Genomic DNA, 12,637 nt, shown 5'->3' on the forward strand with positions numbered 1-12,637 from the left:
CCGCAGGAGGAGTAAGACTCTACTATAAGCTGTCCTATCTGAAAGACTTTAGCTTTATTAGATCAGATGTTCCAATATAAATCTCTACTCCATGTAGTTATTTCATAGTACATTCTTATTCTGTTCACTGTTACATGTTTTGAAAAACTCATTAGTGTCATTTTAGCCTTGAAGTTTATTTTTTATTGAAGGACAAATTACTTCTTTTATTTCTTTCTTTCTTGATATTTTCCCCCATCTGCTCTAGTGGTTGAAATCAAAATTATACTCTCCTTAACCATTTCTTTAGGATCTCTTTGTTTTTCAATCTGATCAGATTGGAAATAAATTTTGGAAAGTAAAAGGTAGATGAAATGAATGGGAAAGAAGGGAGCCATCAGATTTTCTTATAAAATTTAGTGGTAAAAGATAGCAGTTGATTAAAAAAAAGAATCTAGTAGAAGGCTTAATGGAAACCTTATAAACTTTTGTTCTGGGTTCCCAGATATTTATTTTCTTAATAAAAGAATGCTTCAGTTTAGAACTGTGATCTTAAGGACTAATTATCAGATAAATCATAAATGTGAGCAACAATAAATTCATTAAAAAATGGGGAGGTTGGGAGGAGGAGGGTTCAGGAAGCATGTGATTTTTTTTTAAATAAAATTTTGAAAAAAATTAAAAAAAAAAATAAGATATGTAATAATTTAAGCTAACAATATTTCTTTTTTTTTTTTAATTTAGAAATGTATTCTGTTAATCAATAAGTTTATACAGCTATAGTTTAAAACAAAAACCGTGAAAATAAGACTGTTTCAAATTCTGGGCCCTTCCAATTTTCCAAATACGAGAGCTCTGAAAGTTGTATATACCAGCTGAAACAAGACAAAATTATGAATGGAGTCATGACATTTCATGAAACAAATTTTACATAACTGAAGGATCCTTCCTGGGACTAGTTAATTGCCTTTACCAAAAAAAAATAAAAAAAAAAAGGAAGAAAAGTATGGAATTCCCGTGTTCTAAATCAACTTGTTACACATCAATATAAACCCACAGTGTCCTGGCAGACAACATGCTTTCATTTTCTGTCTCATCCTAGAACTCGAATCCTAATTCATTTCAGCAGAGACTCCACAGGCAACAGGAAAGATTGTAGCATTAAAATATTCATTTATTCTTTTGTGGTAGCTCAACAGTGGTCTTATTTCTGGGTAAGCTAGTAATATTTCTTAAAGTTACATAGAACTGCTTAGCACGGTGCTAAATAAATATTTATTGAAGAAATGTGTCACATAAATAATGATTAATTCATATGCACTGTACTTATTTTGTATCCAATTTAATCATTAACTGCAATAGTTTAATATTTAACTATCAGTAATTCTGTTACTTTAGGTTCTTTAAAATTTCTTAAGAATTTATGACTTAATCTTTATCAGAAACTTTTTATTTTTAGCTTTTGATATTAGAATAATTTTAGATTTATAGAGAAGTTGGAAAGATAGTACAGAGAGTGTCTGTATACCCTTCACCCATCTTAATGGGTGAACATTTTACATAACCATGGGATATTTGTAAAAACTAAGAAATTGACTTTGGTACAATATTGCTGACTAAACTATAGATTTTATAATATTTTCCCAGTGTTTTCACTAATGTCCTTTTCTTTTTGTTCCAGGATCCAATCCAGAATACTACATTGCATTTAGTGTCAGTAAATTCTGATATCACAAAATACTTATTAGTAATCTGTTGATTCTTAGACCTTAGAGTATTTGAGTTGTAGAGTATTATGTTGTATGTTGTAGATTATGTGTTGTTATTATAATAATAACAGTATGTTTTAAAAATATGCTGGTGTATAATAGCATTTTTCCTTTTTCTATTTTCTTGATTTATTTAGAGTTATAGTTATTTAATGTTAGACTAAATCATAGTCTTCAGAGAACAGTTCCTTTAAGTCATTTTTTTCTTATTCACTGTTGCCCTACCTAATAGTTTAGTGACAGCTGGTGGAATACTTACATTTAATTTGAACGTCATAGGAAGAATACCTGATACATAGCATTGTCTTTTAAAGGGAGTTGCAAAAAAATTCTCGTAACTATTTAGAGAAAAAGCAAAGACTTATAATGCGAAAGTAAGGTATAGGGATTAATTAGGCAGGGTGAAAGAGTGAAAACTAAACAGTAGACTTTGTACTTAGTTAAAGCAGACTTACTGTGGTCAGCAGAAGAACCAAGAGGGAATATTTTTTCCTCCCAAATGAAAATGGCCATATTTTTCAGCCTTACTTGTTTTCTTTCAAGCATTTTTCTTTTTTGCAAAGATGTTTTTCTTTATATATTACAGTTTAACTGATGTATCGTTAAACATTGTTAACATATCATTAAAATGTATCATTGTACTTTTTGCCTGATGTATCATAGATACTCAGCAAATATTGGATGGATAAATGGATTTTTAAAAAACATAATGCAAGATACAGCATGACTTAGTACTAACAGAAACCTTTCTGTAAAATATTTTTGAAATCAATTCATTTTAATTTCTCTCTGTTACATTATTAGACATGTAGTAGGTCCACAGAAAATACTGAGTCAATGAATGATGATCTGTGAAATTGTCAGTGAATGAGACTTAGAAAGTATATCTACTCTAAATAGTTTTTTTAAATGTTGCAATGCCCTTAAAATTCTGAACACCCCCCTTAGGGATCCTTCATTTATTTTTTTATTTACTTGTTCATTCATTTTGTCTTCCTCTTTTTAAAGGATCTTTCAAATAATCGTCTTACAACTGTTCCTGCTAGTTTTTCTTTTCTATCCAGCTTGATGCGTCTCAATCTTTCCAGTAATCAACTGAAGAGTTTGCCAGCAGAGCTAAGTGGAATGAAAAGTAAATCTTCTCTGTTTTAAAAATTGAATAAATTTGAAGTTTGTATAACTTACATTTAGAAAAATAAATTTTTATGTAGTTACAGACAAGTAAAACAATAGATTTTATTGTGCTAAATGCAAACGATAACATCTAGTCAGATTTTCTCCAGGGCATTATTGTTTAGCCTTAAGATTTACCACCAAAACAGTTCAGTTCAGTCGCTCAGTTGTATCCAACTCTTTGTGACCCCATGGACTGCAGCACACGAGGCTTCCCTGTCCATCACCAAGTCCCGGAGCTTGCTCAAACTCATGTCCATTGAGTCGGTGATGCCATCGAACCATCCCATCCCATCCTATACTATCCATACTACCAAAGTAGTTTAACACGTCAAAAAGATGAAAATAAAATTATAAATTGTGGGAAAATTATATACCTGAGAAATTGATTAAGGTTTTGAGCATGCTGTCTCTTCTTTCTCTTGTTCAATGTTCACTGAGAGGTCATGCCCCTCTCCTAGGTGATTCCACCTATGATGGGTTATGTTATATCTGAATCTTCCTTGGTCCGTAAGTAATAACGGCAAGGAATAGTCTCAGTCAGTTCAGTAGTTCAGTCATGTCCGACTCTTTGTGACCCCATGAACCACAGCACGCCAGGCCTCCCTGTCCATTACCAACTCCTGGAGTCAACCCAAACCCAAGTCCATCGAGTCGGTGATGCCATCCAACCGTCTCAACCTGTCGTCCCCTTCTCCTCCTGCCTTCAATCTTTCCCAGCATCAAGGTCTTTTCCAGTGATCAGCTCTTGACATCAGGTGGCCAAAGTGTTGGAGTTTCAGCTTCAACATCAGTCCTTCCAATGAACCCCCAGGACTGATCTCCTTTAGGATAGACTGGTTGGATCTCCTTACAGTCCAGGAACTCTGAAGAGTCTTCTCCAACACCACAGTTCAAAAGCATCAGTTTTTCGGTGCTCAGCTTTCCTTATAGTCCAACTCTCACATCTGTATATGACCACTGGAAAAACCACAGCCTTGACTAGACGGACCTTTGTTGGCAAAGTAATGTCTCTGCTTTTGAATATGCTATCTAGGTTGGTCATAACTTTCCTTCCAAGGAGTAAGCGTCTTTTAATTTCATGGCTGCAATCACCGTCTGCAGTGATTTTGGAGCCCCCAAAAAATAAAGTCAGCCACTGTTTCTACTGTTTCCCCCATCTATTTGCCGTGAAGTGATGGGACTGGATTCCATGATCTTAGCTTTCTGAATGTTGAGTTTTCAGCCAACTTTTTCACTTTCCTCCTTCACTTTCATCAAGCGGCTCTTTAGTTCTTCTTCACTTTCTGCCATAAGGGTGGTGTCATCTGCATATCTGAGATTATTGATATTTCTCCTGGCAATCTTGATTCCAGCCTGTGCTTCCTCCAGCCCAGCATTTCTCATGATGTACTCTGCATAGAAGTTAAATAAGCAGGGTGACAATATACAACCTTGACGTACTCCTTTTCCTATTTGGAACAAGTCTGTTGTTCCATGTCTAGTTCTAACTGTTGCTTCCTGATCTGCATACAGATTTCCCAGGAGGCAGGTCAGGTGGTCTGGTATTCCCATCTCTTTCAGAATTTTCCAGTTTATTGTGATCCACACAGTCAAAGGCTTTGGCACAGTCAATAAAACAGAAGTAGATGTTTTTCTGGAACTCTCTTGCTTTTTCGATGATCCAGCAGATGTTGGCAATTTGATCTCTGGTTCCTCTGCCTTTTCTAAAACCAGCTTGAACATCTGGAAGTTCACGGTTCACATATTGCTGAAGCCTGTCTTGGAGAATTTTGAGGATTACTTGACTAGCCTGTGAGATGAGTGCAATTGTGTGGTAGTTTGAGCATTCTTTGGCATTGCCTTTCTTTGGGATTGGAATGAATACTGACCTTTTCCAGTCCCGTGGCCACTGCTGAGTTTTCCAAATTTGCTGACATATTGAGTGAAGCACTTTTACAGCATTATCTTCTGGGATTTGAAATAGCTCAACTGGAATTCATCCTCCACTAGTTTTGTTCATCGTGATGCTTCCTAAGGCCCACATGACTTCACATTCCAGGATGTCTGGCTCTAGGTGAGTGATCACACCATCATGATTATTTGGGTCGTGACGATCTTTTTTGTACAGTTCTGTGTATTCTTGCCACCTCTTCTTAATATCTTCTGCTTCTGTTAGGTCCCTACCATTTCTGTCCTTTATTGAGCCTATCTTTGCATAAAATGTTCCCTTGGTATCTCTAATTTTCTTGAAGAGATCTCTAGTCTTTCCCATTCTGTTATTTTCCTCTATTTCATTGCATTGATCGCTGAGGAAGGCTTTCTTATCTCTCCTTACTATTCTTTGGAACTCTGCATTCAAGTGGGTATATCTTTCTTTTTCCCCTTTGCTTTTCGCTTCCCTTCTTTTCACAGCTATTTGTAAGCCCTCCTCAGACAGCCATTTTGCTTTTTTGCATTTCTTTTTCTTGGGGATGGTCTTGATTCCTGTTTCCTGCACAATGTCACGAACCACTTTATCAGATCTAGTCTCTTAAATCTATTTCTCACTTCCACTGTATAGTCATAAGGGATTTTATTTAGGTCATACCTGAATGGTCTAGTGGTTTTTTCCACTTTCTTCAATTTCAGACTGAATTTGGCAATAAGGAATTCATGATCTGAGCCACAGTCAGCTCCCAGTCTTGTTTTTGCTGACTGTATAGAGCTTCTCTGTCTTTGGATGCAAAGAATATAATCAGTCTGATTTCGTTGTCGACCATCTGTTGATGTCCATGTGTAGAGGCTGCTCTTGTGTTGTTGGAAGAGGGTATTTGCTATGACCAGTACATTCTCTTCACAGAACTCCATTAGCCTTTTCCCTGCTTCATTCTGTACTCCAAAGCCAAATTTGCCTGTTACTCCAGGTGTTTCTTGACTTACTACTTTTGCATTCCAGTTTCCTAAAATGAAAAGGACATCTCTTTTGGGTGTTAGTTCTAGAAGGTCTTGTAGGTCTTCATAGAACTGTTCAATTTCAGCGTCTTCAGTGTTACTGGTCAGGACATAGACTTAGATTACTGTGATACTGAGTGGTTTGCCTTGGAAATGAACAGAGAATATTCTGTCGTTTTTGAGGTTGCATCCAAAGTACTGCATTTTGGACTCTTTTGTTGACTATGATGGCTACTCCATTTCTTCTAAGGGATTCCTGCCCACAGTAGTAGATATAATGGTCACCTGAGTTAAATTCACCCATTCCAGTCCATCTTAGTTCGCTGATTCCTAGAATGTTGATGTTCACTCTTGCCATCTCCTGTTTGACCACTTCCAATTTGCCTTGATTCATGGACCTGACATTCCAGGTTCCTATGCAATATTGCTCTTTACAGCATTGAACCTTGCTTCTATCACCAGTCCCATCCACAACTGGGTGTTGTTTTTGCTTTGGCTCCATCCCTTCATTCTTTCTGGAGTTATTTCTCCACTGATCTCCAGTAGCATATTAGGCACCTACTGACCTGGGGAGTTCATCTTTCAATGTCCTGTCTTTTTGCCTTTTCATACTGTTCGTGGAGTTCTCAAGGCAAGAATACTGAAGTGGTTTGCCATTCCCTTCTCCAGTGGATCACATTCTGTTAGATGTCTCCACCATGATCCGGCTGTCTTGGGTGGCCCCACAGGGCATGGCTTAGTTTCATTGAGTTAAACAAGGCTGTGGTCCATGTGATCAGATTAGCTAGTTGTCTGAGATTGTGGTTTCTGTCTGTCTGCTCTCTGATGCCCTCTCTCAGTGCCTACTGTCTTAGTTGGTTTTCTCTTACCTTGGACATGGGGTATCTCTTCATGGCTGCTCCAGCAAACCGCAGCCGCTGCTCCTTACCTTGGACATGGGTAGTCTAGTCAAGAGATAGTCTAGTTTTGCTCAGATTGTTAATCCTTTTAAAAGCAGGTTAAATTTAGTGTTTCTATTTTATTAGAGTTTACTATTGAATCAGTATATTTTAAGTATTGTAGAACTAACATGTAGGATGAAAAAAATAGAAGGTACATTTCAGTAATTTAAATAAGTATACTTTTTCATGTTAGAAGTCTTGAGTCCAAAATCAATCAACTCTTTTTCACCTAAAGACAAACTATTATTATTTCTTAGTTGATGATCACTATGTGTTAACTGTAGATTGTTTACCTTATCTACTTTTTTTGCTAATCTTATGTGAGCCCTTTCATTTTTTTTGAACCTCCCTTTTTGGAGAAAATCATAGATGTGATTTCAATCACTTTATTAAAAATTATTTAGAGGTGAGTTTGTAAAATTGTGCTGTTAGACATTTTAAAAAATACTGTATAATTGACTAACAGTGTTATTAGTTTCAGGTGTGCAAAATCAGTGATATTTTTATACATTGCAAATGATCACTGCTGTTTGACTATAGAGTAATGGTTATTTGGGCTTCTGATTTGGTGCTAGTGGTAAAGAATCCGCCTACCAGTGCAGAAGTTGCAAGAGATGTGCGTTTAATCTCTGGATCAGGAAGATCCCCGGAGTAGGAAACGGCACACTACTCCAGTATTCTTGCCTGGAAAATTCCATGGACAGAGGAGTCTGGCGGGCTACAGTCAATGAGGCTACAAAGAGTCAGACAAGATTGAACGACTGAGCACAGCACAATGGTTATTTGTCATTTATTACAGGAATGCATAAATTAAATGCCATAAATTGAACTGACATTTTAGGGGAGCCTTTACTTGTGATACCAATAGTTAACTCTGCTTATTTTTGCCATTTTTCAATAAAGGTATTAGAAAATAGAGCTGAACAGAAAATACTATACCTGGAATGAGTATGCCAGAAGCATGTGTTTTTTGTTTTTTTTTTTAAACTGAGTAGAAATATTGAGCAATAAGAATAGATGTTGAAATCAATAGAAAAATGCTTTAAATTTATAGAAGGTTTTCTAATATATAGTTAGTCTCAGGTATTTTCTGTGCTTTAGCCATTACAAAGATACTTTTAAGCTATCATCAGTAGGACATTTAGTTGTTTTTTCTGCTATTCACGACCGAGATTCTAGTTTCTAACATTTGTATGGTTCTTTGTAATTCAAAATGCTTTAAAATATATTATTTTGCCATCAAATAGTTTTAGAAGTTAATGGGGATGCGTATTATTTACATTTTAAAGATTCAGGAACCTAGGTTTAGAAATTATACAGCAAAGTGTAAAGCCAGGGTTTTCATCTTCTTAGTTCATCCCTCTTGCTTTTTCTGCTACATGCTACTTGTATTCTTAACCAGTGCTCTTAAATGCAGAAACTTGTGAAAACTAGTTTCTAGATGTAAAACAAACTTCTTTATAGAATTTACTAGATTTAGTGTGGATTGGATTATGACATTTTCCTCAGTGCTGTAGCCAAATAATACGTGAATTGTCATATTATAAATTGAAGTACTATTAAATTTGTTTAGAAAAGCCGTTAGTTTCTGTAAACACTGAAAGTAGTCTAAATATATCAATTCAGTCCTGAATTACATTAAAATTGATAAGCTCAAGGTACATGAAAAAAAGTTGTAAAATATATATTTCCTATTCAAACTATAAGGTTGAGAATAGTGGAAAATAGAAGTGGAAGAAGGCTTCCCTGGTGGCTCAGTGGTAGTGCATCCACCTAATGGCATAGAAGGTGTGGGTTCGATCCCTGGGTTGGGAAGATCGAAGAAGGAAGGAAATGGCTACCATTCCAGTATTCTTGCCTGGGAAATCCCATGGACAGAGGAGCCTGGTGGGCTACAGTCAGTCCATGGGGTCATAAAAGAGTCGGACACAACTTAGTGACTAAATCAACAACAACAGCAGTAAGTGGAGAATCTGCAATATGGATTAGGGAGAAATTGCTTATTGAAGTCTTAAGGAAAAGAAGACCTTTATTTTTCTTCTGTTTTTGTTTTCCATTCTGCCTTTTATGAGATATTCAGGAGGTAAGAGAGATGTAAACCAATATTTTTCTCTATTGAAGTATCTTTGTGTTTCACTAAATATGTATTACAGGATTAAAGCATTTGGATTGTAATTCAAATCTCTTGGAAACTATTCCTCCTGAATTGGCCAGCATGGAATCACTAGAATTGCTATATTTGAGAAGGAATAAATTACGTTTTCTACCAGAATTTCCTTCTTGTAAACTATTAAAGGTACTATTTAGTTGTTTAAGATAAATTTTCTGAAAGTTAATCATGAAAATGAAAACTTAAACTTATTTTACATTGAGAATATATATTAGTTATGTGTTTTTTTCTTATAATTTTATCTTTGAGAATTTTATTATGATTGAATATATTAATGGTATTGTTAATAACAGATTTTTTTTTTAAAAGAAATAATCAGTTTTAAAAATAAGAATTTGGCCATTTCATCTGGAGGGTAGTTTATAACTCAAGAAGTAGTATTAGGTTGGTGCAAAAGTAATTGTGGTTTTGCATTGTTGAACTTTGCCAGTTGGTATTGGAATACATTCTTAAATAAATGGTTATGTTATATATCATCTTAATGTACGTTTCTTCATATTTTTGCTAATGACATTGCTTGCTGTTTATTTTATAATTATTTTAGACTATAGAAATGATGTTAGACAAAGAGCAAATTCAAGCAATTTTTTTGAGTTTAGAATGGGTCGGAAAGCAGTGGAAACAGCTCGCCACATCAATATCAACAATGGATTTGGCCCAGGAACTGCTACCGAACATACAGTGCAGTGGTGGTTCAAGAAGTTTTGCAGAAGAGATGAGAGCCTTGAAGATGCAGAGCGTAATGGCCAGCCATCAGAAGGTGACAACCAATTGAGAGTATCATTAAAGCTGATCGTCTTAAAACTACATGAGAAGTTGTTGAAGAACTCATTGTTGACCATTCTACGGTTTTTGTCATTTGAAGCAAATTGGAAAGGTGAAAAAGTTCAGTAAGTGGATGCCTTATGAGCTGACTGAAAATCAAAAAAATCATCTTTTTGAAGTGTCTTCTCTTATTCTGTGCAACAGTGAATCATTTCTTGATCAGATTGTGACTTTTGACCAAAAGTGTATTTTATACGACAACCAGCAATGACCAGCTAGGTGGTTGGACCGAGAAGAAGCTCCAGGGCACTTCCAAATCCAAACTTGCACCAGAAAAGGTCATGGTCACTATCTGGTGGTCTGTTGCCTGTCTGATCCACAACAGTTTTCTGAATCCTGGCAAAACCATTACATCTGAGGAGTATGCTCAGCAAATCGATGAGATGCACTGAAAACTGCCCCATCTGCAGTTGGCATTGGTCAACAGAAATAGCCCAATTCCCCATGACAGCGCTTGAATGCATGTCATATAACCAACACTTCAAAAGTTGAATGAATTGGGCTATGAAGTTTTGTCTTATTTGCCATATTCACCTGACATCTTGGCAACCGACTACCACTTCTTCAAGCATCTCGAAAACTTCTTGCAGGGAAAGCACTTTCATAACCAGCAGGATGCAGAAAATGCTTTCCAAGAGTTCATCAAATCCTGAAGCACAGCTTTTTATTCTATAGAAATAAACTTATTTTTTCACTGGCAAAATTGTGTTGATTGCAATGGTCCTGTTTTGGTTAATAAAGATGTGTTTGAGCCTGGTTATGAGTTGGACACAACTAAGTGACTGAACAACAGCAAAATAATGATTTAAAATTCACAATCCAAAACCTCAATTACTTTTGTACCAACTTAATAGATGATGAAGCTAACAAAGTAAGTTGGGCCCATAGTGTAGGAAGCCTGGAATACCAGGAAAAAATGTGTGTCTAATTCTTTAAGTTGCCAGTTCATATTTACCTCATCATAAGATCTGTTTAAAATTAATTACTTTTTTTTTTTAGTATTAAGTATATGCATTAACATTGTATTTAAATTTGCCATAGTTTGCTTTCCTTTATGTATACTTTTATGCATTGAGTTTCTTTAAGCAAAATGGTGACAATGATATAAATAACTGAAAAAGTTATCATTTAATAAGGTTAATTATCTGATAATCTTAGATTCTGCTAATGGGAAATCAGTATGTATTACAACATTATTATAAATCATGAATACAAATTTTGAGTAACAAACATTTATTATAAATAACTTTTTAAATATATACTGATTTGTTTTAAAACTTTAGTTTTTCATCAGTATAGCTCTTGGATTTGTATTTTTGTTCTATAAATGTAACTACTAAATCATTTCTCTACCTTGGTTTTTTAAACTTTGAACTTTCTGCTGGATTAAGCCTTTAATTATTTTTAAATTACTAGGAAATTCTTGAAAATTTTGTTTTTTGTTATTTTTCTGTAACTGTAAAATAGCTTAAATATAATTAAAAATTTAAGCAACTTAGTCATTAGAAAATTATGTTTTTTCCATGTGTTTTTCAGTTATTTGAAATTAAGATTTCAGTTTTACTTTCATTATCTAGTATAAAATTGAATACAAAAATACACATGATTGATCTTTGGTTTTGTAGGAATTACATGTAGGAGAAAACCAGATTGAAATGTTAGGGGCAGAACATCTTAAGCATCTGAACTCTATCCTTGTGCTAGACCTGCGGGATAACAAGTTAAAATCTGTTCCAGATGAAATTACACTCCTGCAGTCTTTGGAAAGACTTGATCTAAGCAACAATGATATTAGTAGGTAAGTTTAAGAAGGAATGATATGAAATCATGTCTGTATTTGATTATAATTCATTGGTTAAAACATGCAGAGATCTTTTTTATAAGTTGAGTTCAATAAATGTTTACTTAGCAGGTGTCATGTGCAGACCTACAAAGGGTAATTAGATTTTGTTCTTGGCAGCAAGCTTAAAACACTAATGGAATCAGTTGTATTTACAAGTGACTCCTGCGGAGCTCAGTTGGTAAAGCATCTGCCTGCAACGCGGGAGACCTGGGTTCAATTCCTGGCTTGGGATATCCGCCTGGAGAATATAATGGCAACCCACTCCAGTATTCTTGTGTGGAGAATCCCACGGACAGAGAAGCGTGGACGGGCTACAGTACATGGGATTGTAAGAGTTGGACATGACTTAGTGCTATTTTTCTTTCGTTTCTTTCTAAACCACTAGAATGTGAACTCGAGGATGGGTAGGTTTTTATCTCTTTCACTGCTCTAACTTCTATGTCAGTGCCTGGGTTCATGGAAGCTGCCTGATAAATATTTGTTGAATGTGTTAAATGACTATAAAACTATGGGAAAGATATGAAATACTTTGGGGACTTAAAGATGATACAGGGATCACAATTTATTGAGAAAAGTCAGGGCAGACTTTGTGTAAGAAGTAAAATTTTTAGATGATGTTATAGAACTGGGACCAGAGTGAAGCAGGTTAATTGCCTAGAGCACAGAATTTAAAAATTTACTCACTGGGGCATGCCTCACTCTAGTTGAGACATCCATCTTTCAAGGATGACCGCAGTTTTCAGGTTCATATGTACGGTGGTCAGAATGACTCACTTGGCAGGAGAAAACCACAAACAAAGCTCTGAAAGTTTACAAAATAAATTATAGGTATATGTTCAGAGGACAGTGAGGAATCAGGTTTGGTAGGGTACATGTAGTGAGGTATTTAGGTCTTGAAAGATAAACTGAAGCCATGTGAAAGAGGTCCTTGAAATCCCTATGAAGAGTCAGTTTTCATTGGTTAAGAGATGGAGAGATTAAAAGCAAAACTAACTTGATTGTAACCTTGTAAGTTGATGATGAT

General features: G+C 35.3%; 1 protein-coding gene across 1 annotated transcript in view; it reads left to right on the forward strand.

Moving 5' to 3' along the window:
- LRRC40 (leucine rich repeat containing 40) overlaps positions 1-12,637 on the forward strand; it is a 40,889-nt gene that overhangs the window by 6,830 nt on the left and 21,422 nt on the right. The window contains exons 5-7 of the mRNA XM_005898158.3: positions 2,757-2,880; positions 8,929-9,071; positions 11,396-11,568. Coding sequence (XP_005898220.2) covers positions 2,757-2,880; positions 8,929-9,071; positions 11,396-11,568 — 440 coding nt within the window. The remainder of the gene's footprint in view (positions 1-2,756; positions 2,881-8,928; positions 9,072-11,395; positions 11,569-12,637) is intronic.

This window comes from Bos mutus, chromosome 3, assembly GCF_027580195.1.
Source record: "Bos mutus isolate GX-2022 chromosome 3, NWIPB_WYAK_1.1, whole genome shotgun sequence".
Lineage (NCBI taxonomy): Eukaryota > Metazoa > Chordata > Mammalia > Artiodactyla > Bovidae > Bos > Bos mutus.